Source organism: Herpailurus yagouaroundi, unplaced genomic scaffold, assembly GCF_014898765.1.
Source record: "Herpailurus yagouaroundi ecotype Mexico unplaced genomic scaffold, PumYag 206, whole genome shotgun sequence".
NCBI lineage: Eukaryota > Metazoa > Chordata > Mammalia > Carnivora > Felidae > Herpailurus > Herpailurus yagouaroundi.
Genome location: NW_024412437.1, coordinates 4,866,368 through 4,892,774, shown reverse-complemented (window position 1 = coordinate 4,892,774; position 26,407 = coordinate 4,866,368). Strand labels below are relative to the sequence as shown.

Here is a 26,407-nt window from a genome sequence, read left to right as displayed (position 1 = left end):
CGTGATCAAAAGATTGATAATGATGTTGGATATTTGAATAGCATGAGTAAGATTATAAAATCCACATGTTTAGAACTTTATCTCAACTCCTAGATAATCTGCGTTCCTTTCAAATTTACAGGGAATACTTCCAAAAACTGAGCACATGCTGGGCCATAAAGGGCATCTCAAATAATATCAAAGCATTGATAAAGCATATGGACCCTATCGTCTGACCACAAGACAAGAAGATAAGAACTCAATTCTGCCCTACCTACAACCCCCAGCCCCCACCCCACCAAAACAAAAAACAACAGTTAGGACTACCCTTGTATGTTTGGAAACTTAGTGATTCTCAATTCTTCATGGGTCGAAGAGGAAATCCCGACAGGAGTTAGAAATAATGCCAAGCTGATTTGTCGTAGTCTGGTTTTTCCCATTTTATTCAGTTGCTGTGATTTCACATCTGTCAATGCCAGGAACACTGATACGGTAGGCGTCGGGAACCAAAAAGCCTGGGTGTCAGTGGCAAAAACTATAAAGTCTTAAACAGTTTCTTTATTGCACCCATTTGTCCACAGATCTTGTGTCTAGATTTGATTTGGTATTTCCTCCATTTTATTCCCTGGGATTCATCCAAGAAGCCCCCTTTCCTTCATGGTTGAAAAGCCCACAGATGCATCATCCTGTGTTGAATACTTCTCAAGTGACCCCAAAGCTGTCATCACCCGAGGCTTTTCTGCCAACCATGGGGATTGCTGAGAAGACACCCTTGGGAGTATTTACACAGACAACCAAAGGACATCTCAAAATATCAGCTGCTTTCACCTCTCACAAACAAGCTTCCCAATCCATAATATCACGTCCAGATCAACCCTGGTCCGCCATCTTGCTGAAATAAATAGGCGTCTCCCCTGCTCATGGATGTGGGCAGATCTGTGTCTCTTTAGAGTTCCAAGCCCATGGAGGTACATGAATAGGCAACTGTTTAGAACAGCACCTGCTTCCCGATCAGGGAGATACCCATAAGAACAGGGGGATGTATTTTGCTTCACAACGCCCTCCCCGACCCAAGTAAAACGCCTCCTTAAAATGGCACGTGCATTAGAACACAAAAGGGAGAAAACATGCAGAGGTAAGCAGAGCTAAAATCCCTTCTGTAGGACGGAAGCCTGTTTAAACAGGCTTGGGGACTCCACCCACAACCTTCTAACATGAACATCATAATGTCAACATTCCAAAGGAGGCCAGAGCCCCAGAATCAGGGTCTAGGATGCCAGAGAAAGGATGGAGAGGGATGCCCATGAGTCCTGGGATTTTGTACAAGGGCAAAGGCTAAGGAGCAGGAAATCAAGTGTGAAATTCTATCAACACTGCTGAATCTGGACACCATCCTAAGAATGCCCCACTTCACTAGTTGGAAGGTCTCCCAAGTAAGCAAAAGCTTGACGCCATATGACAATGTCAGGTAACCAGCTCACCTCTCTCTTCCTTTACGTCACCGGGGACGAGTTCTGGCTGTCAACAGCACTGGCTCTCTTATACGCGGGGTTCGGTCAATCTGTTAGCCAATATTTTAACAACATGGATAAAGAAGCCATAAAAAAAAAAAAAAAGTGAACGTCTTCACCATAAGGTAGAGGGGATATGGATATTTCTCTGTATTATTTTCTTGAATGTTATTATATTGAGATGACTTAATAAGGAAAAGTCAATTGTAGTAGATTAAATGCATTCACCATCCCTCACGTGACTCAGCACCTCTGACACCAAGGTCCCATGTAAAGGGTCAGTCTTCTGAGGAAGTCAAGGACGGGGCATCAAAATGTACACGACACATTCGGAGGCGCGATAAAATGAAGCTCATTGTGGGTCATCCCCACTCTCTTCCTCTGGAGCTCCCGTTCCTCCTCGATGGCAGAGAGAAAACAAGTTTGTCAGTCGAGAGTAACTTGTTCTACTCCTGTTTGAACCCTTTCACTTTGAGGTAAACTCAGCCTCATTTGGGGAAATACTCTGCCACTTCAAAGGCAGTTTCTTCCTTCTCTCCAGGGGCCACTGGCCGCTCCTCCTCCCTCCAACATGGTATCTGGGTGCAGAGGGAAGCCGACACACCCTTTCGGTCGGGTCCTTGGTGTTCTCAGCTACCAGCTGGTCTCATCCCTGGACGTCCTGGGCTGGTGTTCCCGTATGTGTAGCAGATCTCACTGTCCTTTGTGGGTGTCCAGCTGACATCTGCTGCTGACACTTCGGGTCCCTGGGGGTCCCTCAGATCCCCAGGTCCGGGTGCTTTGTCGCCTCTCTCTTCCTTGCTCTGACCACAGGCTGGTGGCAGGACACAGCTACTCTTACTCCTTGGCGTCCTCTCAGCAGGGCAGACAGAAACTCTGGGCCTCCGGGACCCCTCTACGCTGGCTGTATTACCACCTGCGGACCACGGTAGGCACAGCAGGAAAGCACAGGGCAGGGGGTGAGCCGAGATGTGCTGAGTGCCCCTCAAACCATCTGTGGTTTTCTGTGAGGGTTCCTAACACCTCATCACCCCAATTTTGCTTATGCCTGGTGGGTTGGGGAAAGGGGAAGCTTGAGGGGAAGAGGCAGCCGCTTCTCAGTGACCAAGCTGTGGACCACACCCAGGTTCTACCATCTCGGAACTGCCCTCCTGTCTCTTGTAGCAACATTTTCTACTTCCTCTTCCTGTCTGGTGGAAATCGCCCATAAATCTTTTCCTCTGCCATTCCGCACTTTGGCTTTCTTTTGATCTAGCCTCACTCTTTCCATGTTAAAGGAGACCCCGAGAAATGCAGAAAACTCTTTTCTTTCTTCACAAAGCCTGATTTCTCCATTGCCGTGGATGCAAAGTGCCATCTTGAAATTAGAACCCTAGAAATGACTCCATTTTCTTCGCTTTCTGCTGTAAGGATTCTAATTTTCTCCGAGACAGCAGAAGCTACGTCAACCAGTGACTTACCTCGTAGAATAAATCAAAGTGGTGTTGCAAAGGTATGGGAGAGGTATAGGGGAACAGTGTAGTCATTACCTAGACCCAAGGCCTGATGACCTGAGGGAAGGCCTATGACATCCTGAAGGAGAAAGTGTGGAGAGAGAACCAGTTACTTTCCGGTAGGGTCCTAGCAGGTCAAGCGAAACCCTTAGGGAAGGAGCCAGCCAGAGGAATACATACCAGCATCTTTATCTTCCTTCTTTGGATCCCCAACTGGAGCATCCCATTGGCCAAACCTACCTAGACCCCAGAGGCAAGAGAGTCCATTGATACAACCCAGTCAGTCAGCTCCAGGATGGGGACGAGTAGAGGGTGGAGATAACAGAGGATATCTACCCACAAAGCTTATCCCTGAAAGGAGAGTGGGGAGCAAATAAAGTACAAGAGTATATGCAAAAGGAAATCTCCGTGGCATTTTTCAAAAATACTATGTCCCTGTGACATAAGTCTGTCTTACCCACGGTTTAACTTCCGTCAGTGTCCGTCAAAGAGTGTGTTTCCATTAGAAGCCCACAAATTCTCAAAGCGTTCTGATGACAACAATAGCTAGCCCTGAGTGCTTTCTGTATGCCAAGCACTGTGGAAAGACTTTTTGCTGATGGGATGTACTACTCAAAAGAACCTTCTGGTGGGCACCTGGGTGGCTCAGTCTGCTGAGCATCCCACTCTTGATTTCGGCTCAGGTCATGAGCTCACATTTCATGAGCTCGAGCCCTGCATCGTGCTCTGCACTGACAGTGGGGAGCCTGCTTGGGATTCTCTCTCTCTCTCAATAAATAAATAAACTTAAAAAAAAAAAAAAAAAAGGACCTTCTGGGGTAAGCATTATTACCGTCTCCATTTTACAGGTGGGAAAAATTGAGGCTAGAAGAGTGAAAGAATTGGTCCAAGGTTATACAAGCTAATCAAGAGTCCATATAAGATCTAAGACCAGTCTGTCTAAGAGGGGCCGAAAGCTGAGAAGGCACAATTGGGAACTGAAAAGGGTGCCCCCTATCATAGCATCAGCTGCTTCCAAGTCACAGCTGACAGTCACCGTCTGGAATGGTGGGGATCCCACGTCACCAGCTCTGATGTCTCAAGGGCTGCTTGTGATCCACGTTGCATGGGAAAATTTCTCATTTTTGTTTTTGTTTTCTAATGTTTATTTTTGAGAGAGAGAGAGAGTTTGAGCGGGAGAGGGGCAGAGAGAGGAAGAGACAGAATCAAAGCAGGCTCCAGGGTCTAAGCTGTCAGCACGGAGCCTGATAGGGGGCTCACGAACCACGAGATCATGACCTGAGCTGAAGTCGGACGCTTCACCCGACTGAGCCCCTGTCTCCCTTTTTTAAGTTGAATTGTTCAGTTCAAATTTGTTAGCCAGTTTCACCGATGGATGAGTTCAACACACTACAAGGCTTCCAGTTTTCAGACTTTGTTGGACGGTGACAGAGAAACCCCACCCAGCACCCCGGCACCCTCCGCTCCCACTGTAATGCCTGTCAACAGCCTTTACAGGCCACCCACAGTGTTTGTTTTCCATCACACCGACGACCATTTTGTTGGAAGCTTAGCAATAATGATATGATGGGCTGCTTGGGGTTACCAGCATGAAGCACATACCACGAGAAGAACTTCACCTCAGTTCACCTAAGTCATGCCGCCTAAACTCCACAACCCTGCAACTTGCATATATCACTACCCATTTTACAGGTGAAAACATTGGGTTGGGACCCATTAGGTCACAAGCCTGAAGTCACAGAATAGAAAGCAACAGAACTAAGGGACCAACCCAGGCCTCTCAAACTCCAGAACTTAGGCTTCTTCTATCCAAAGCGAAAGACTTTCCCCTTGCACAGCTCTGAGACTGTAGATACGCAAACCAGAAACCCAGAGGGACAATCGATCCTTGCAAGTCGGGTGCCAGTGAGAACTTCCAGATGATGCATTTTTGCACTGCAGGCTGCTCCCCCATGATCCAAATACTGTGCTTCTTAAAAGCACCCTCCAGAAAAGAAAAGGAGATAAGCAAACAGAAAAGGAGATAAGCCAAGTAAAGAGTGGGACTGCGTGTACTCGGAAATAGGCAGGCTGGTGGAAAAACAAACAGAATCTGCTGAAAACTAATAGGAACACAGAGACGCAGCTGAAGAAATGTTAACAGATGCCTTGGTTCATGTTTTCTCATCCGTGATTTTCAGAGAAAATCATTTGTAGGGTTGCCGTGTTAAAAAATGGGTTCCGGGTCCCCTCAGTCGGTTAAGCATCCAGCTCTTGATTTCAGCTCAGGTCACGATCTCCCGGGGTTCGTGAGTTCAAGCCTCGCATCAGGCTCTGCAAGGACCGTGCAGAGCCTGCTTGGGATTCTCTCTCTCCCTCTCTCTCTGCCCCTCCCCCTGCTCGCACTCACTCTCTATCAAAATAAACAAATAAACCTTTTTTAAAAAGGAGTTTCACTCATTGAAACTCAAAGGACACTATTAAAATACGTCGATTGTATCATCCCCTAGGCATGCCTTTCAAGCTCCGAGTACTTCTTTCTGTCTACGTCATGATTCTCATCCTCCTTTCCGGATGTTTCCGCCACCCTTCTCAGCACAAGCAGCTCTTGTTCTCCCCTCACCCACTCCTCACCTAGCGGTTTTAGTCCAGCACAGAAATGAAGTCTGATCCAACGAGAAGTTGTAGGGGAGAAGATTCCTGGTTGCGTATTTCCGTGCACTCTGCCACTCGCTGGATTTATTGTCAACTCTGGAGCCATCGCTTATCTCCCCAGCTTGAGTTGTCTTGAGCTCCACTGCCATTCTTCCAAATGTCTCATTACTTCTAAAGTTATAACGATAAATGATAAACCTTACCCTTTCTTTCGTTGTTGTTGTTATTTATTTATTTTTGAGAGAGAGAGAGCACAAGCAGGGGAGGGGCAGAGAGAGGGAGAGAGCGAGAATCCCAAGCAGGTTCAGTGTTGGCAGCGCAGAGCCTGACCCGGGGCTCAAACCCACACACGATGAGATCATGACGTGAGCTGAAACCAGGAGTCGGACGCTCAACCAACTGAGCCACCCAGGCTCAGGCGCCCCAAACTTTGTCGTTTCGAGAGATTTACTGCCAAGAGGCTTCTTCATTTCTACCCAGAGCTGAGAGACAGGTCTCCCGGTTCGTACATTCACAATGGATTTCCAGTCCCCACCTTTCCACAAAGCAGCCATTTCTCCCCTGAGACCGCCCCTTCCCTGTAAGTAACACTGGCACCCCCCTGTCGCTCGGGTCAGATCACCAGCGGGTCTCTGAGTCTTCCTGTCCCTTGTTCCCTCCAGCCCGGGGGGGCTTGTCAAGCCCACCCCCCCAAACCTCTCCATCCCGCCCTCCTCTCCCCACCTCCCACGACACACCTCTCACCTCAGCTGATGCAGCCATCTCCCTTCCAGCCTCATCCCTACCCGTCCCCTCTCTCCCCACTCTTCTGCACAGATTAGCCAGCCTAATCCTCACGAAATGCAAATCCACGCGTGGCATTGTCTCCTGGCTTTCTGGTTGCTTCTGGAATAAAATCTGAAACCCTGAACGTTTCCCACGGGGCTTTGCCTGACCGACTCTGGCCTCTCTCCAGCTGCATTTCATGCCACTTTCCCTCTCGCTGTCCTCTCCAGCCATGCTGGCTTGCTTTCTCTTCCTCAAATAGGCCAAGTCCTGGACTGTTTCAAAGCCTTTACAGTCACCATTTCCTCTGCCTGGGTGCCCATCGCCTAATTTCTCTTTGAACAGTTTGTTCTTCCCTTCAGGTCTCAGCTCCTAACTCTTTGGCCCAAAGAGCCTTTTTCGGACCACCCAGTCCAAAGGGTTGTCCTTGACAGTTACTGGCTCCCTTGTTTATTTCCCTTTTGGCACCTTTCACAACCCACAATTACTTCACTTATATATTTACTTACTATCTTGTTTCCGCTCAACTTCTAAGGTAGAGTTTGGGACATCGTTGGGGGGGGGGGAGACCCAAAAAACAAACAAACAACAACAAAAAACAACCCTGAGTGTTGAATGAATGGAGCCCACGGGCACTCTCCCACAGTTTCGATAAAGCAGAGAGTCAAAGTGAAGAAAGAGATACCACCGTCTCTGTGTGAGAGCAAACATCCAGTTACACTTATAAAAACATGTTCTTAAGCATAAGTTAAGATCCCAAAAGATATTTGCTAACCGACTATGCAGAGCTGTGGAATGAGATGCAAAGATAATAAACACATTTGATATGAAACAGATGGAGATCTGGTCACTGGTTCCTTGACGTGGGGCCCTTTAAAAAGTATTCTCTTCTCTTCGACATTTTGTGAGCATGTTTTTTAAGTGCCAGAAAGTGCTGTTATGGAGGACATCCCCAGCTCCCCCCGGCAGTCACCGAGGACAAGACAAGGCTTAATTGCGTCCTGTGGACCCGCTCTCGTTTGCATAGCTACCTGGTAAGGGCACAGCTACAACTTTATAAACAAGCATCTCAGAGTGAGTGAAGCACGTGAGGGTCCTTGAATAGGGCACTGGAGACACGTCTAATAACATATTTATTGAGTGTAGATTTCCTTAATGTGCCAAAATATGCCTGAGGGTTGTCAGTACACATGTTACAACTTGCTAGAAAAGCTGGAGGTATCTCTAGTGATCAGACACAGAGCAGATGTTCTTTTCAGCTTAAGAATTTGGTTTTCCGGCAAAACTGCCCAGCTATTTGCAACTAGGCAGCAGACGAACAGCTTAGATCTTTGGAGAGCAGCAAGGGAAACGTTGCTCAGCGATTGGAAGCCTCAGGAACTACAATGCCAGGAGCCAAGTTGAGACTCCCGAAGGAAAAATGACGCACCTTTTTAAAACGTGGATGGCACGGAAAAATGTTTAGGTTTCTGTCCAGTATCAGCGAGGCTAGCTCAATGACAGGCGCTAACATGAGGCTCCAAGTGTAGACGCTGGTATTTCTATTTCTGTAACCCTTGTCTTCTAATTATCACCTCCAGCAGGCTGGCTTTCAGATTAAATTATTTTGGCTTTCGGGGGAAAAAAATGAAACCCACCCGAGATGCTGCCACGTAGCGCTAACCACAGCACGCCAAAGCAAAAATCGTGCTCTGCTTTCCGAGCCCTTCCTGGAGGGGCACATTCCTGACGAGGCTCAGCTGGGACCCTCATGGGTACAGAAGCACCGCCCTTCACTTTCTGCTCCTAACTCTGACCCTGGTCGTCACTGCGGATCTGAGCTTGATTATACACGCCCCTCCCGCCCTGACGTTCCCTTCCACACGACTCATATTTTGGGTCTACTGTCTTTTGTCCTTCTCTACCTTTACCCAGTGCTTTGTCACCTACCCACCCTCCATCCATCCAGGCACCCATCCAACAGACACTGAGGATCTGCCTCTTGCTAGATCTGCACTACGTGCTGGGGAGCCGTCTGTGTGCAAGGTAGAGTCTATGACCTCATAGAACATGAAATTGAACAGCAGAAGTAGGTATGAAAACAGACCATTTAGGGGCGCCTGGGTGGCTCAGTCGGTTGAGCGTCCGACTTCAGCTCAGGTCACGATCTCGCGGTCCATGAGTTCGAGCCCCGCGTCAGGCTCTGGGCTGATGGCTCAGAGCCTGGAGCCTGCTTCCGATTCTGTGTCTCCCTCTCTCTCTGCCCCTCCCCCGTTCATGCTCTGTCTCTCTCTGTCTCAAAAATAAATAAATGTTAAAAAAAAATTGAAAAGAAAAAAGAAAACAGACCATTTATTGCGCAACTGGTCATTATTAACATGGAGATACTTCAAAGATGCCAGGGACCAGAGGGAGGGCAGGTCTACATCTAAGGGTGAGAACTGGGGGGGGGGGGGTGTCACGGACAGCCCCATGGAGGAAGTCATGAGTAGGCGTTCCCTGGGAGGAGGGGAGCACGAGGAAAGGAAGGAGGGGAAGTGTTACATTCCAGACAGAAGAGGAGAGACAAGCCCATCGCAGAGGCCCGAGAGCCAGAAGCATCTCCAGGGCACTGGGATGGCTCACCTGGTGAAAGTGCACTGGGTGGGAGGTTGGGGGCGGTGGTCGTGGAGGGGGGGGGGGCCGGGGGTGAAACAGAAAATGGAGAAGGGAACAGGGTCAGATCAGGAAGGACCTTGTGGGTCTTGTCCAGTGGGGGGCACTAGGATGCTTGAAAATCAACAACTGTTTCCGATTTCCCCAAATACAAAAAATTGATATCATGGGAAGCGGGGGTGGGGGGAAGAAACAGAAAACGCAGTTTGATGTGCAGCATATTCATTGTACCCCCTAAAGAGGAAATTGCTATGGTGACAGAAGGTAGCTACAATTGTGGTATAGAGAAGTAGAATCACTACGTTGTACTTCTTTTTTTTTTTTTTTTTTTCAACGTTTATTTATTTTTGGGACAGAGAGAGACAGCATGAACGGGGGAGGGTCAGAGAGAGAGGGAGACACAGAATTGGAAACAGGCTCCAGGCTCCGAGCCATCAGCCCAGAGCCCGACGCGGGGCTCGAACTCACGGACCGCGAGATCGTGACCTGGCTGAAGTCGGACGCTTAACCGACTGTGCCACCCAGGCGCCCCACTACGTTGTATTTCTGAAACCAAGGTCACATTGTGTGTCAGCTATACTCAAATTTCTAAAATTATCACAAAAAAGAATATCGGGGCACCTGGGTGGCTCAGTCGGTTGAGTGTCTGATTTCGGCTCAGGTCACGATCTCCCTCGCGCCCCGCGTCGGGCTCTGTGCCGACAGCTGGGAGCCTGGAGCCTGCTTCGGATTCTGCGTCTCCCTCTCCCTCTGCCCCTTCCCCTGCTCGCACTCTGTCTCTCTGTCTCAAAAATAAATAAGCTTGGGGCGCCTGGGTGGCGCAGTCGGTTAAGCGGCCGACTTCAGCCAGGTCACGATCTCGCGGTCGGTGAGTTCGAGCCCCGCGTCGGGCTCTGGGCTGATGGCTCAGAGCCCGGAGCCTGTTTCCGATTCTGTGTCTCCCTCTCTCTCTGCCCCTCCCCCGTTCATGCTCTGTCTCTCTCTGTCCCAAAAATAAATAAACGTTGAAAAAAAAAATCTTTAAAAAAAAAAATAAATAAGCATTTTTTTTAATTAAAAAAAAAGAATATTGCTTGATATTAAAAAAAATACCAGATGTTCTGGATGTTTCCCAACCTCCCATGTCTCATCCTTGTAAGAACCGTGTTCTTTGTAATACACGTGTGTGTGTGTGTGTGTGTGTGTATGTGTGTGTGTGTATAATTCTTCATCGGCATCCCTGGAAGCATAACACCTGTTCTCCGATCGTTCCACTGCTTGGGGGGTATTCCCACCCTACCCTCATCACTGCTCTAAAGCAAATACGCAACGATAAGCCGACAGAGTCAATTTCTTTTCTTCCCGGATTAAATGAGTTTTCATCACGCCGGAAGTTCGGGTTCACCCACTTCCTCTGACAACCACACGCTCGGCCACCCATCTGGGGGCTGCGTCACCCAGAACCTCACACCTGATGGTGGGTTTTTCTCTTTTTTTTTTTTACGCTTAGAGTCCCCCACGAGAGGAAGGAGGAGGACCTGCCTGCACACCAGCCCTTGCCTGATGGGCAGACGCGGCCGAGGGGGGAAGGTGTCCAGATCGCTAAGGACACAGCCGATGACGAGGCTACCAGGGAAGGCCCGCCTCTCGGCAAAACAGAACCGCGGAAAGACGCCAAGGGTAAGGCCGGCCCGGGGCTACCGACCCGGTCCCCGTGCATTTTGCAGACACCCTTCAGGTTTATACGGTGGGGTCCTGGAGCCGGGGCCTCTCACGCAAGGGTAGGGCTGCTGGGGTAGGAAACAGAGAGTCTGCAGAGCTGCTGTCACGAATAGGACCGAACTTCTGGTTCGAAGGCTCTAATTGGCACACTTAGGTGTTATCTGGGGCCGAAGGGGTTGCAGCGATTGGAATTAAAGGCCGTGTGTGCCTATCAGCTGGGTGGCCGCATCCCGTGTTGTGGGTCCCAGGGTCAACCTCATCTTCTCTGCGACAGGGTCCGCTATGCTACTTGGGAGGAAACACAGAGCACAGCGTCCCCGGGGGACGGCCAAGGATGGCCTTTGCTCTGGCCAAGGGACCGCAACCCTTTTCCCATTCGACCACCGCCTTTACTTCTGCCGAGTTGGGCTGCTTCTAAGCCCAGCAAAGCACAGTCCTGAGCCCCGGACGCTGGCCACTGCGGTCGTATGAGGAACGAATCACCTAGCGTCAGTGGTAGGCGTCTTCAGAGCAGGAGGCAGTGGCCACGGTGCTGATCCACGCACGGAACAGCAGCTACGCCAGTAGGAAGCATGCTTCCTTTGTTTTCTCCTTTGGCAAATTCTCTGTCTTCCCCCTCTCTCTGTCCCTTCTCCCCTGCCTCACCTACCTATTACCCAAGGAGTGATTTGTCCCTGTGGCTCTCCAGCTCTAATTTACCAACCTTGAGTCAAACAGACAGAGCCGCCCGCACTGTCTGCGCCCAGGGAGCTGGGGAAGGCATAGGGGTGGGTCATCTTTCCTTCCACGACGCTCTCTGGAGCTAAAGAAGTCAAACCTCTTGCAAATGCATCTACGTGGCATTTCTGCTAAGCGTGCCTCACTGACAGGGGACGGAAAAGCAAGGGGGTGTTTTTAAGGTGAAAAGTTATCTTTAAGCCTCATCATCATCTAAGTGGAAGATGCGACCTTTTCTGATCATTAACATGGAGCTATCACTCACTCCACGAGCTCAAGAGAGTGACAAATTACAGTTGCCTGAAGGGGATACATAAATTCTCCTAATTACCTCCAGAGACCTATCCACGCGGAATCAGAAAAGGTTCTAGTTATGCGGATGTGGCTTTTTTTTTTTTTTTTTTTTTTTTTTTTGAAAATCATAGTTTCGCTTCCCTAAAAGTCTTCTTGGTTTTAGTCCCATTCGGGGCCAATGAAAAGCTGTGACGGCTGAGCCAGATAAGAGAGAGCTTGGAAAGGAAATTTTTACTTTTTCTTTCTTTTTTTTTTTTTTTTTTTTTTTTTTTTTTTTTGCAAAGGTTGGTCTTACTCCCCAGGACTGAAACTAGCAATTAAGGAGAATTGTAGGGTAAGGAAAGAGAAGAGATATAGCAAAAGTAGGAGAGAGAGAGGAGACCCTTTATTTTGGGATAAAGGCCTCAGCCTGGAAGCCAAACAAATTGAAAATCTTCATTGCAGGCCCAGCTGAGAATAAATTGTCAAGTTCAAAGGCGTGTGGGAGAAGCCCCTGGCCTCCTCCCATCTCTGAGCTCGCTGAGGGCATGCACAGAAGCCCAGGGCTTTTCCAGACACCTCCACATTCCCGAACACTCCCCACCTTCCCAATTTCTGTTCCTTTCCGGGTCTGTTGAGGGCTCAGAGCTCCCTTTGCTTTTGGACTTTACTGTCTCACACAGCAGCCATTTATCCCAAGTCAGCTAAGTGACAAGAACTTTAGGGAGTGTACGGGAGACAAAAATGGATTCGTTCTTTCGCTCCCCGAATCTTTGTTGAGCTCCCGCTCTGAGGCAGGCTCTGTTCCAGTGCTGAAAATACCGCGGTGAATAAAACCGATAGAGATAATCAAAGACACTAATGCAGCGAGTGCATTAAGGGGCCTCGTTCTGCGCTCCAGCTCGTCTCCAAGCCTCACAGAGCAGCGTTGGCAGAGGGCGAATCGAGCCGCGCTCCCACCCACTTACGGTCCAGTCTAGGCCAAATCGGTTCCCTCGGGAGAATGCCAGTGCTTTTTGGCTCCCTAAGAAAGGAGTGCTTCTGGAAGCTTCGGAAACATTTATCCTGGGAGCCTGAGGTTCGGATTCCACAGGCTGCGCCCACGTGAGCCCTTCTGTTTCTGATTTTCTTCCCACTTGAAAGTAATCGGGCTAGGGGTTTGTACCCACTTCTGACCCCAAAAGGCTCGGGAAATTACAAAGCAAGTTTTCCAACAGATGCTTTCACCAGCGTCAGACAGTCCTGCACAGCCGCCAATTTGCTCTCACTACATCGCGCAAGCCTGACGCCTTAAGAAGTAAAAGGGGCCTGAACCGAATGGCCCCGCTTGCTTGAGGAGTGCCCAGCTGGGACTGAGAGGCCACCTTCCGCTGCTTCAGACAGTAGTCCTAAAGCCACAGGAGGCCTGCCAGGCGAGGGATCCTGGCAGGAAACACCCATAGGTGTGGGCTATAAAGATCAACAGTGGAGTGTGTGTGTGTGTGTGTGTGTGTGTGTGCATGCGTGGGCGAGGCAGAGGGGGAGGGGGAGGGACAAAGAGAGAGAGGGAGATTCATAAATGTTTAAGAAACGGGCGAAATGGGCTCCCTTGGAAATGTGTGGTTTGCACAGCAATTTTTGGAATCTCAGGGCAGAGAGTAGCTGGGGTGACTGAATCCCAAGAATCTGCAGCCACTCCCCAGTCGGAATGCCATGTGTTATATGAAATCCCAACCACAGCCCTAGCCCACGACCCGCCTCCGCTCAGGGGAGGTGGGGCAGATCTGGGGAGATTTGGTGCTCACAGCACCCAAGAAGCACCAAGGTGGAGAGGCCTTCCAGGTTGTAGTCTGACTGCTAAGAGCCTGACACATAATAGACACTAAGGAACTCCTTCTTAATTCGTCAGTGACGTCACTGAGCAGAGGAGCCAACGCGTGAATGCGGGGACCCCGGCCCAGCAGCCCCGCAAGGAACAGTTCGGTCCGAAATGCCAGCAGCGACGTGACCATCGTTGGCAGCTGTGACTGTCAGCGTTGTAAGCAAATCCAAATCCAGAACTGCCTTCTGGAAGCTTCCATCATTCGTCCCAAGTCCAGCCGTTGGAGCCGGGGTGGGGAGGAGGGGAGATGGGTTTGATCACTCTTCGGCCGGGCAGTCTTTTAGAGAGGTGAAGATTACTGCCGTGTTCTGCCATTGGGTTCTTTTTTTTTTTTTTTAATTTTTTTTTTTTAACGTTTATTTATTTTTGAGACAGAGAGAGACAGATCATGAACGGGGGACGGGCAGAGAGAGAGCGAGACACAGAATCGGAAGCAGGCTCCAGGCTCTGAGCCGTCAGCCCAGAGCCCGACACAGGGCTCGAACTCACGGACTGCGAGATCGTGACCTGAGCTGAAGTCGGACGCTTAACCGACTGAGCCACCCAGGCGCCCCTGCCATTGGGTTCTTCAGTCAAAGTACTCCCACCTCCTTCGGCCACGCCCCAAACGACAGAGTTTTAGGGTTTTAATTCTTGCACCATCGTCATCATCATTCTGTGAATGAGCTGCAGTCTGGGTGCTCCTGAGCCAAATTCAGTGACGTGGCTGTGATCGGACCAGGAAGGGAAAAGTGGGTCTGTCCCCTTCCTGTTCTAGACCCTGTCCCTGTTGATGCAGGCGACAGCCTCACTGGCATATTCAGTGGCTTTGGCCCATCTATCTCACCCCAAACCTGAACGTACGTTTTAGACCCCAAACAGATGCTCCGTGAAGGGTTACTCAAAGACAAAGAGCAACTTCTTCTTGGGTCCTCTGTGCCTTGGACCAAATTAAACACATCAGGTCCCATGAGTGATTCGTTATTGTGGTTGAATTCTATTTCAACCACCCTATTCCCCATCCCACACCATTATCCATTGTGCATTCTTCCCATGACTCAGTAATGAAGAAAGGAAGCATCCCAGAGTCCCCCCTCCCTCACCGATTACAACTCCAGAAAAGGATTCTTAAATTATAATAAAAATGTTGAATTATTCCTTGCATGTGTTGACACTGGACAGCTGGCCAAGTGTTTTTCAAATGCTTGGGGAGCTTGCTTTATTTTTTAGATTTTTATGTCAAACAGAATTGCACTTGCCCTGAAGGGGTAAAATGAAAAAAATTCCACCAGCAGAGAGAGGAGTGTGTTTCCCCCATATGACAAGATGTCCAGAGGAAGGCAGTGCGGGACCGTAGGGAACTCCATGATGACATCAGAGACCCAAGCTTTTTATAATCTACGTCTCCTTATCCTCATGTTCACAACATGGCTGCTCGCCTCTGTGCATCACAGTCACAAGCCAGGCAGAAAGAGGACATGTTAGTGAAGAGAAGAGAGAAAGATACATTCTGGCTGACTGGACCAACACAGTAACTTTCCAAGACACCCCTTCTCCACCAACAGACTTTTACACACACACACACACACACACACACACACACACACACTGGAAAAGCTGGATTCAAATGTGCATTACTACTAGAAGTAAAGACTAGCTTTTCTTTAAAGAAGGGAAACTCTAATAATCATGATGGTCTAAACTCAGAAAAGCAGGTCTGCACCCTTTCAACGGGAGCAAAGCAGATGGGCATCACCATGTGACCACGGCCATGTCTTTTGTTTTTTTCTTGAGGTCTCTTTGATGTTCGGTAAACTGGCTTTTGTGCTCCCGGTCCTGATTAACAGAGTTTTCATCATCACTTCTCCTGCGCATGACTTACAAATGTGTCTACTTGTGGGGATGGCTTGGAGTGCGAGTCTGAAAAGACACCCTTTCCGTGCCTGTGGCCCTGATCCCTACCATGTGCAAAAACCCTATGTGGCACAGGCAAATCCCTGTCACTTCTGACTGCACTTTATTTCACAAAGCAGCAGGCCTCGGTGTCCGCCTAGGTTTTGTCCCATTTATAGTTCACAGAAAATCAGTGAGTTCCTGCAGATGAACCTTATTTCGCAAGCTGATGGCAATGTCACGGGTAAGCAGCCAGGGGTCAGAAATGGCGGGGTTCCCCTGGAGGCTCCACCATTCCTAACCTGTGACCTTGGCCAAGTCCTATGACTTCTCTGCACTATTATTCCTTCACTGGTGTATAAGTTTTCTGGTGCCGTGTAACAAATTACCACAAATTTAGCAGCTTAAAACAATGCCCAGCTTAGCTGGGTCCTCTGCGTGGGGTCTTATCGGAGGCCCGTCGCCTGAGCCCATTTACTTGCAGCTTTAGAAATCAGGGTGGCTGGCTTCTGTACGGTCAGCGTGACTTGAGTCTCAAGTCCACTGAACTTCTTTTAAAGGGCTCACCTGATTAGGCCAGGCCCACCCAAGAGAAATTCCTTTTTCATTCATATCTACTCCACTGATTGGGGACCTAATTCCATCTGCAAAGATCCCTCCATCTTGGCCACAATGGGACGTAATGATGAACTGTGTCTCTTCATATTCACAGGTCCTGCACACACTCTAGGGGAGGGGACTCTACAGGGCATACATAATAGGCGGCAGAATCTCGGGCCATCTTAGAAGTCTGCCTACCACACCCTATAAAATGAAGACACGAATATGACCTATCTTATATGGTTGCTTTGAAGATGTAATGAGATGGCGAATGTAACAGGAAGCATCCTATAAGCCACAGCTGCTATAATTACTCTAGCATTTCTGAGTGTCTATTACACGGCAGGCTGCACGTTAGGAGCTGTGGATTCAGAAAACACTAACGTAGACCTTGGTCCAAAAAAAAAAAAAACCAATCACGGCGTTTCTCTAATATTCCCCTCACTCCCCAACCCCGTTCAAAAGCTGGCAAACAGCAAAAAAGCTTTCAAATCCAACTAAATGACTTTTGGATACAGAGACTCAGGGGTTTTGCTCACTTATTGAAGCCACTGTCAAAGGTAAAAAGTGCTGACTTCAATAGAATACCATCATCCATAAGGATTATTATTTCTACCCTTAAGAACGGGGGGGGCGGGGGGGGGGGGGGGGGGGGGGGCCGTCAGGGGGGCTCGGCCGGGACGGCACACGACTGACTCCCCTAGATGTCCCACCTGCCAAAATGCAGATGCATTTGGCCTGGGGTGCACCCTTGCTTTGGAATTTTTTAAAGCCCCCCAGGACACCCCAACACACCGCCAGGAATGAGAACTTCGGTGGGAGCCCAAGTCTGATAGCTTCCCAGGGTCTGAAAGCCAAATTCCCCTTAAAGAGAAACCGCCGAGGACAAGACAACCAGACATGTGAGCAGCGATAAAGCATTTTCCCATTTACTTGTAGCAAACATTGAAATTCAACACATTTCACACCTTTCCAAGGGGCTCTCCCAGGTCCCGGCTGCTGTTCCTTTTAGCGGACAGCCCACCCCTGGGTGGGGACTATCTGGGGTCACGATGAGCGCAGAATAAGTTGCCCACGTAGCCAAGAAAGGTGCTCAGCTTGTCTTCCTCATGCTCGTTCAGTGCTTATTGGCTCTGTCGCCTGCATATACGGAGCACCTACTATATGCCCAGATTCAGGTGGGGTGCTGGGACTTCAAAGACCAAAGTCTGCCTTCCGGAGCTCAGAGTCTAATGCCAAGAGGCAAACACGCCCTTCTTGTACCAGACGAGAAGTGCTTTCTGGATCGAGGGCCTGGAGGTAGATTTTCTGTTGTAAATAATCTTTTTAAAAGCCTTCTCAGTCTTCTAAGACTATGCGTATCTCTCTCCAGGGTTTGATCCCTGCAGAGAGCAGCCTCTTTCTGACTTCCCTTCCACCCCCCTGGCAGCCATTCTTTCCTACCCCCACCCCCAAGTAATTATCATCAAGGAGAGGAAGGTAAAAACTGCCAAAATGGCATAATTATTCCATAAGAAAAGAAGAGCGACCTGAAGCCCCAGCTTCCTCTTTTCCCATCACTTCTAACCCTCCAGGGTTTCTCTCCCTTACAAAGGGGCGTGCTCCAGAACCCCGGGAACGCATCCCGAGCCGGGTCGGGGCTGGCTCCTTCTACCTGCTGAGCAATCCCTGCTTCCAGCAGGACTGATTGCCAATGCGGCAGAAAGCAGACACTTAAGGACTGGGGAGGCTTTGGCAAAGCCCAGGGAAGCTGGATTCCTCGTTTGAGATAACACTGAGCCCGTGGCAGCCTGGGGTTGGAAAATCGGGACTGGCTGTGGTTTGCCTGGGTCTACAGGGGAACGTTCCCTACCCCCCCCCCAACCAGAATAACATGCGCTCCTACAGAGACCTGAGAGGGAGGTCAGCTGGCATCCATGGCCTTCAAAACCCCTTCCCCCTTATAAACACTCATTGAAAGCTTACTATGTGCAAGACCGTGGGCTGGGCTAGGCTAACCGCCTCCCCCCCCCGCTCCCCAGCCTCCTTCCACCATGAAAGGTGTTCAAATATCACAACCTTGCTCTGGTCTTAAGGATTAAGTATCGGGGCGCCTGGGTGGCGCAGTCGGTTAAGCGTCCGACTTCAGCCAGGTCACGATCTCGCGGTCCGTGAGTTCGAGCCCCGCGTCGGACTCTGGGCTGATGGCTCAGAGCCTGGAGCCTGTTTCCGATTCTGTGTCTCCCTCTCTCTCTGCCCCTCCCCCGTTCATGCTCTGTCTCTCTCTGTCCCAAATAAATAAATAAACGTTGGAAAAAAAAATTAAAAAAAAAAAAAAAGGATTAAGTATCATGGCGGACCCCAGAAAGAATCATTCGGAGTTATTTCTTTATACCTACTCTGGCATCCTGGGGAAATGGCTATGTCAAGCTTGCTTCCTTCTCTATTTTTAAATTCTGTTGGAAGAGTGAGACCATCCTGGGCTGCTGCTAAAAGCTTTCAGGAACCACACGAGAAGATACCACCCAGACCCAAGCCTCCCACCCTGGCTGTCCACAACCTCAGCTCCTAAAATCTAGAGAAAGGGAAATGACCCTAAGACCATGGCTGGCTCAGCAACCTAGAGATGGAGTCCAGCCATTATTTATGCCTCTGGCGCATGCGTGGGGGGGAATAAACATCTCCGTCCAACATCAGGAAGTGAGGTTAGGTGGAGGCCGAATTGTCTTCCCGGTGCCTCAAAGCTGCCAGTGCGAAAATTAGTGATTAAGGGTCAGGATGATGAGATCGCTTACTCTAGGACTTGGGAGCCCACACATAAGGGCTAGAGTATGAACTGGATGACGCCGAAGACCCTGGGAACCCTAGATTTTGTCACTGAGTTAGGCCAGCCAGCCCAGGCTCGGTTTGCTGAAGGCTTGGTCACGGGGCCAGATGTCTATCTTGCATCGGGATTTTGAAATCACTGAGAAAACTCCAGAACACTCATTTCTATTTTGGAAATCAGTGCTTGCCTTAGGAAATTGTCTCCTTGCAAGAGGGGGTGTATTGAGGCATCCACTAATGGAGGGGTTGGCAAACGACAGCCCATTAGGCCAAATTTGTCCTGCCATCTGTCTCGTGTGACTCGCAAACTAACGATGGTTTTGCCATTTTGAAATGGTTGCAAAAAAGAAATCAGAGGCATAATATTTTGTGATGCATGAAAATGATCTGAAAGGTAAGTTTGTTGCCCATCAATAAAGTTTTATTGAGCTACAGCCACACCTACTTGTTAACTTGTTACCTATGGCTACTTTTTTTTTTTAAGTTTACTTCTTTATTTTGAGCGGCAGGGAGAGAGAGAGAGAATCCCAAGCAAGTTTCACACTGTCAGTGCAGAGACCCATGCAGGACTCAAACTCACGAACTGTGAGATCATGACCTGAGCCGAAACCAAGAGTCAGACGCTTAACCGACAGAGCCACCCAGGCGCCCCTGGCTACTTTTGTGCAGCAACAGCCATGTTGTGTCGTTTCAACAGAGATCACATGGACCTCAAAGCCTAACATAATTACTCTCTGGCCCTTCCAGAGAAAGTTTGCCGACTTCTACACTAGTATGTAAAAAATAATTCTGCACAAATACAAAAAAGTGAGAGGGTCACATAATTCAGTCTTTAATTAACCTAATTAAATGACCATCTTGGGAGCCCAGGATGCTCTTCTCTACTCAGTTAAACCCCCACGGCAGTAATTAACTCGACTCATGTGGCAGCCGCAAAACAACTTGCCAGGGATGCACCAAGCACAGAGAATTGCCCACCATGCCGATCACATTCCAGAAAGCAAATCAGAGTATCGTATAGGTTCGATGAGTCTCCCAAAACAAGAGCACTTTCATTCTTGGCTCCTGGGTTGAGGGTCTGCTTCCTTCTCTGCGGCGAGAACCTCCCTTGTTAATCTACGGGTCGGGGTCAAACACAGAGACATTAACCCTGGTGGAGGCGGGGAAGGGGCCAGCACCGCGCACGGATCCTACAGCACGACATTTCTCTCCTCTCCTCCTTGGAACAGACTGGAAGCTGCCGATCCCGCTGGGACCCATTTATCCACCGTTAATCTCGAGTCTGAGCACCACCAAAGCTGTGGGGCGAAGCTGGGACTTGACTCCTCTGATGGCAAAGAGCTTACGAATACCTGACGTGAGTCTTCCAAGGGTCCCCCCTTTTCCTTAGCCTTTGCACCCTGGGAAGTGAGAGAATGCCCCACGCAGGGGTGGGTTGAGCCAGCAAGGTCCTGACGAAGACAGGAGGAAGTGGTTTCTGTGCCCTGCCATCTCCCTCCCACCCCCCCTCACCTCTGCCACCATGCAAGACCAGTGCAGGGAGAGAAACACAGGTCATAACGTCTCATGACCTCATCAGGGTTCCCCAAAGAGACAAACCAAGCAACCCTCCCAATCGGACAGTTTTCCAATGCTCCGAGTGGTCTTTTCCACCCCAGGGCACCTCTGTTCCTCCTCCCGGCCCCAAATTTCTACCACACCCCCACCGTGGAAGATGTGAGTCTTCAACACCTTACCTTGTGGTTAACAGGTTCGTTTTGCTCTGTGAGTGAGACGTGTTTGAGAGGTTTGGGGGTCACCTACCCCTGTTGTCTCAAAACCCGGGAATCGCCTTCTCCCAAAGGTAACTGCTTGCTCACGTGACAAACTTCTGTCGCACGCTTACTGCAGGACACGTCGTCATGTAGATGGACCATCCGTGCGGACGGATGAAACAGATCTCACGGATCTCAGTGCCTAGCCGGGACATGGTCGAGGGGAGAGACACTCACAGGAAGTCAAGTGGGGCACACAGACCCTTGGGCTCCGTGTATGGAAAGCCCAGAGGAGGCCTTTACCGCAGCCGAGGGGTTAGGACTTAGCTCTGGTGGAGGTGCACTGCACCGGCAGCCAAAATCGGGGCCCTGAGAGATGGATGGGGGTAAGTGGGGGTGGGTGGGAAGGCAGGACAGGAAGGGGGGGGGGGCCCACAGACACCCAGGCGGAAAAGGAGGCACACGCCCACTGTATTATAGACGTGATGATGAGGCCGGTGGTGCTGGCTCTCCCAAATGAAAGCAACGTGACAAGTCAGGGACAGAAGAGCTCGAAGAGGCCGGGCTGGAGGCCTCGCATCGCGCAGAGGAGATGCACTCTGCCGTCCGGAGGTTTGGCCCAGTCCCGAGGACTCGGGGTGGCCCGGCTCCTTCTAAGCTCCAGGGGTTTCAGGCCATCGTCCTTCAAGGTGGACTCCCTTGGAGCAGAGTCACCCCGCCCCCCCGAAGCTACGCAGTGACTTTATGCTCGAGAAGGTAACGGAAGGCCCTCAGGAAAGTCCTCTCACGCGGCGGGGGTCTCAGTTTCCCCATCCAGGAAGCGGGACGTTTGATTTCCGGAATCCCTAGAGGCCGCTGCTGTCTGTCAGCTCCTCCGCCCGCCTCCAGAGCTGCTATCGCCACGTTCCTCTGGCTCCTTACGGTCAGGGCTGGAAGAAATAAAACAACACACATCTTTGTTTCCTGCTGTGTGGGAGGCAGGAAATGGCCGAAGCCCCTAATTGGGATGAGGTTCCTGCGGCCTGTCCAGCCGCCCACTCCTCGGCAACCCCCACCCTCGCAGGTGTTGTCAGCCAGAAAGGAGGGCACCCTCGGCCATCCGCGGCCGGAACCCATCTGCTGCCATGCGGCCGACCACGTCCCTGCCTCTGGGGGGTGTGAAAGAAATCGTGATGCAGATAGAGTCCCCCTGCCACTCCACTTCAGCTACCTGAGCCTCCTTGTGGCCCCTCCCGCAATGGTAGCCACAGTCCTGCCACAGGGCCTTTGCACTTGCTATGCCCGCTGCCTAGACTGCTCTGTTCCTCCCTCACCTCAGGTGTCTTTGTTCAAGCCTCACCTCAGCAAGGCCTTCACTGGCCACCCCATCTAAAACTTTGCTGAGCCTCCTCTGCAAACAGGGAGGGCAGGGTGTGCCTGGGGTGGGGGGGGGGCGGCCCTGCGATCAGAATCTAGGCTGAGGAGGTACCCGCTCCTCGGAGAAACGGACATGCAGGTGGAATGTGACGCTCGGTGGTCAGGCCGACGAGGGAGGGCAGGAGAGGGAATGGGGGGAGGGGAGGAGGGTGGGGAACCCAGGACACCGAGTGAGAGTGGGCGTCACGGCGGCCAGAAGGCAGGGCTGGCACGGCCACAGCTGTGGGCACCCAGCAGGGCAGCCCCCGAGAGAGGGCTGGGTCCGGGCAGAGGGCGCACGGAAGGGAGCTCAGCCTTGGGAAACCCACCGTGCACCCATGGCGGTGTCTCTCCCAGCGGAAGGCAGACAGGGCTCCTTTGCGCCTCGGTTTCTGACAGAAGCGAGATTAGAATCACGAGACAGCACCCTCCGGCCCACACCACACTCTGCCTCCTGCCTGTTGCCTCCGGGAAGGATGGCCTTCAACCCGTAGCCAGCTTGACTCTCCGATCTCATAGCCACCAGGCCCCTTCGAGGCTGGAAAGGGACCCTGTAAAGTCATGGCCCTCCAGGTGGGTGGGGAGTCAAGGTCCTGCAGTGAGTGGCAAGCTCCTAAGGAGAGCTCAGTGCCCCGACCTCACTCGAATGTGCCAGACTCCCAGCAACAAAGGGAAGGGAGGGCCCTTTTATCTGCCTCCCGAGGCCATGGAAAATCAAGAAAGGTAAACGGAAGTCCAACTGATAAGCGAGAGGCATGGACAAGAGCTGCCTGTTTTAAAAAGTATTCTTGGGGCGCCTGGGTGGCGCAGTCGGTTAAGCGTCCGACTTCAGCCAGGTCACGATCTCGCGGTCCGTGAGTTCGAGCCCCGCGTCAGGCTCTGGGCTGATGGCTCGGAGCCTGGAGCCTGTTTCCGATTCTGTGTCTCCCTCTCTCTCTGCCCGTCCCCCGTTCATGCTCTGTCTCTCTCTGTCGCAAAAATAAATAAACGTTGAAAAAAAAAAAAAAAAAGTATTCTTTGTCTCGGCGCGAGCCCAGGGTGCTTGGTAACCACGTGTTACCTCGGCCCCTCACTGCAGGTGCCTGTGGCCTGTGTGCTCCCGAAGGGCCCATTCTGGTACTCTGTGGACACGAAGGCAGAGAAGAGACTGGCCGGTCGGAAGGAGCGCCGCAGCCGCTTTGGGGACGTCAGCGTGCACAAGCGCTACCAGCTTGGGAAGATCTTCAGCCCCTTCCAGGCCCTCGCCACCACGGTGAGCCCCCTTCTCCTTGGAAAAGCTTTTCGTTTTTTGTTTTTGCTTTTTAAGTCTTTTAGGGAGAACGGCGACAACCCCCAATTCTTTGTCTTTTTTAAGAAATGCATTAGTCAGCGGCGGCCGCAAAAATGCCGCGTAACAAACTACTCTAAAATTTGCCGGCTTTTACCATGGCTACCGTCTATGTTTCTTACCTGCTGGCCTGCAGAGAAAGTGGCTCGTTCCTCTTCTGTTGATCGCAAGTTCGCAGGGTAGGAGGGAGTAAAGAACTGAGAACCGTGATCCTATCTACCACAAGAGATGAACTGTAGCCTACCTAAAGGTCGGTAACCTGAGGTTTGGGCAAGTTCCGAAGGCAAGTGGTTGCAGGTGTGGTGTTCTGAAATAAGAGGAGAGAGAGGGCTCTGGGAAAGGGAAGTTTCTGTGATAAAGGAAGAAGGTTCTGGCTCCCGTTCCCCTTCCTCACCTCTGACCCTCTGGACTCCAGTCAATTTGAGTGGGACCATCCCCAAATGCATTTCCTTAAAACGATTACTGTGCTGTCTTTGTGATACTTTCTAGACATAGCTTCTTATGATCCTAAAATTTGAGTGTGCATATGAATCACGTGGGAAGCCTGATTAAAATGCAGACTTCCAGGGGCACCAGTGGCTCAGTCGGTTAAGCGTCTGACTTCCGCTCAGGTCATGACCTCACAGTTCGCGGGTTTGAGCCCCACGTCGGGCTCTGTGCCGTTGGCTCGGAGCCTGGAGCCTGCAGCCTGCTTCGGATTCTGCTCCTCCCTCTCTCTGTGCCCCTTCCCCGTTCATGCTGTGTCTCTCTCTGTCTCTCAAAAATAAGTAAACATTAAAAAAAATTTTTTTAATAAAAAAATGCAGACTTCCAGGCTTACAGTGATTTCCATTCAGAGGGTTTGGGTGGGGCCTTGGCATTTCCTTCCTTAACAAATTCTCTGTTCACCACCTTTCTGGGGCACTCCTTCCCAACCTTGTTCACGTCAGCCGTGTGTCTGGAGGGAGCCAGTGTGGCAAGGCCACCTGTAGCCCAGCACAGCTCAGGAGTGCGCCTTACACCCCAGCTCTGGACCTTTCTTCTCCCCCGTAGCTCTCAACCTTTTCTGAGCTTCAGAATCACCTGGGTGATTAGCCATGCTAACGCCCAGTTTTTTGCCCCAAACCCATTAAACCAGAAGCTCGCTGGCGTGAATTGGGAACAGCAGCGCCAATGTGTTGAGCCCACATCGCGCACCAGGTGCGGTGCTAAACGATGGCGTTTTGGGTGATGGGGGGTTTCATGGGGTCTGGAGCCAATGGCCAAGAAAGAAGTCTTGAAGACGTCTTTGGTGCAAAAAGGTGATTTTATTAAAGCACGGGGGTAGGAAGAGCTGCCCTGGGGTCCCGACGGGTAACTCGTTATACACCCTCAGGTTGGCAGGGGGTCAGGGATAGAGGAAGTCCCTAAGGGATTTTGGAAGAAACCTTGCCAGGACCTTGAGGGGCTAGCTGTTGCTAGGGAAACGCCACCGTTTAATACAACCTCAGTCATGAGACCCTTCAGATGTAGATCAGGGGGCCATAAGCCTGGAGTCTGGTTGCCAGCATGTATCTGGGGGCAGTTGAGATAAAGGAAATAGAGTTACAGGGTCCTCAAGGTTGGGCTAACGTTAAGCTAAGGTTCTCTTTTGCCCCCAGCGAAGTGCCATTATCCACGCAGTTGAGCTCCTAGAGGGAGGTCACTTTGCTGGTTTCAAGGACTTGTCAACGGGCTGCAGGGAGTAAGGGAATTTAAGTGTTTCTTGCCTTAGTTTCCCACATCACCATGGCAAGCACTTAAACGCCTTTCCTTTGTTCTTGGGTAGCTGAGAGTGTGTCCAAGGAATATCGCACATATTCCCCTTGCGGGGCGTGTGGGGGGCAGCCTGTATTTGACCCTCATGCTGCCTCGTCACTAAAGACCTTACCTCCAATCCTTAACCTTCATGACCTCTACCTTGTGAACATCACCCTCACGATACCCACGAAGCAAGAAAAGGTGAGATGTGGTAAGCAACTTGCCCAAGGCCGTCAGCGGTCAGGGCAGAGCCGGGATACGAACCCGTGCACTGGAGCCAGGGCTCCCCACCCCCACACTCTATTTCATTGCCTTTATTCTCTGCCACCTGGAGATGCGAACACTGTCGTTTCCCCGAGACCTGCCCACGAATCCGCACGTGCAGAGAATGGGCACCCCACGCCCCGCGGATGGGAACCTCCACGTTCTATCCCTGTCCTCCACGGAGCCGGGCGCCAGAAAGGATGACAACAACCCCGCGAAAGAGAAGGCAGCGAGTCACATTAAAATGCCTTTATTCCCCCCAATAGTTAAAGCAACAAAATCTAGTGACACGAAATAATAAAAAATTTTAAAACTGCGATCTGGCCCCTTGCTGCAAGGCTTTGCATTGAGACACTTAGAGCCCAGCGACTCAGGAACGCGGAGACGTTCTCAGGCCTGACTTAACATTTAGATAATTTGAGGAATGCCACCAACAAACAGGCCTCTGTGGGAATATTTTAGAGAGGATGAAACCATTAGGAGCCGCGATCCTGAACTAGAAACGAATCCTTAGTAGGCACATGATTCTCCAGAAGTCTAAAGATGCAGAGAAGGGATGGTTAGAGTTCAGTGAATCAAGGACCCCTCCCTTTCTGTCCTCCTGGTCTACCATCACAGAGTGTTGGATGGCAACCTTGGGGGTTCGCTCCTCATGGTGAGAAAATGGTTGCCGCTGCACCAAACACCACATCCACACATGACCACATCACACCCTGGAAGGCTGACGTTTCTCCTCATGCGACAAATGCATGCAAACGTGTACACACACACACACGCACAACCTCTCCTGGGAGCCACTTAGCGTATTTTTCAGCAATTCTCCTTGGCCAGGATGGTGTGGCTTACCCATGTCATAACCACAAGGGAAGCTGGTAAGGAAGTATCGGGTGTTTACTAGGACGCAAGTTCTACCGTCAGAAATGGAAGGTAAGAAGATGGCCGACGGGGAAGCAATCAATGTCGGCCACAGTGCACACTCATTGGTTTGCAGATCAGACCATTACAGTGAGAAACTTCTATTTGTGCTGAGTGGAAACCTGTCATGTAATTTGTAAGCATCCACC

The 26,407-nt window shown here is 50.7% G+C and overlaps 1 protein-coding gene across 2 annotated transcripts; it reads left to right on the top strand.

Moving 5' to 3' along the window:
- The first annotated feature begins 409 nt into the window (after window positions 1–409).
- LOC121015338 (uncharacterized) lies at window positions 410–25,662 on the top strand. Of its 2 annotated transcripts, none has more exons than XM_040452207.1 (5): window positions 410–1,447; window positions 10,506–10,675; window positions 20,075–20,202; window positions 23,100–23,246; window positions 25,411–25,662. In XM_040452207.1, the coding sequence occupies exons 1-5, from the start codon at window positions 1,380–1,382 to the stop codon at window positions 25,639–25,641; spliced, it is 744 nt and encodes a 247-aa protein (XP_040308141.1). In that variant the 5' UTR covers window positions 410–1,379; the 3' UTR covers window positions 25,642–25,662. The 2 variants fall into 2 exon arrangements, with proteins under 2 accessions (XP_040308141.1, XP_040308140.1); XM_040452206.1 differs by having other exon boundaries at window positions 23,073–23,246.
- Window positions 25,663–26,407: the final 745 nt, after the last annotated feature.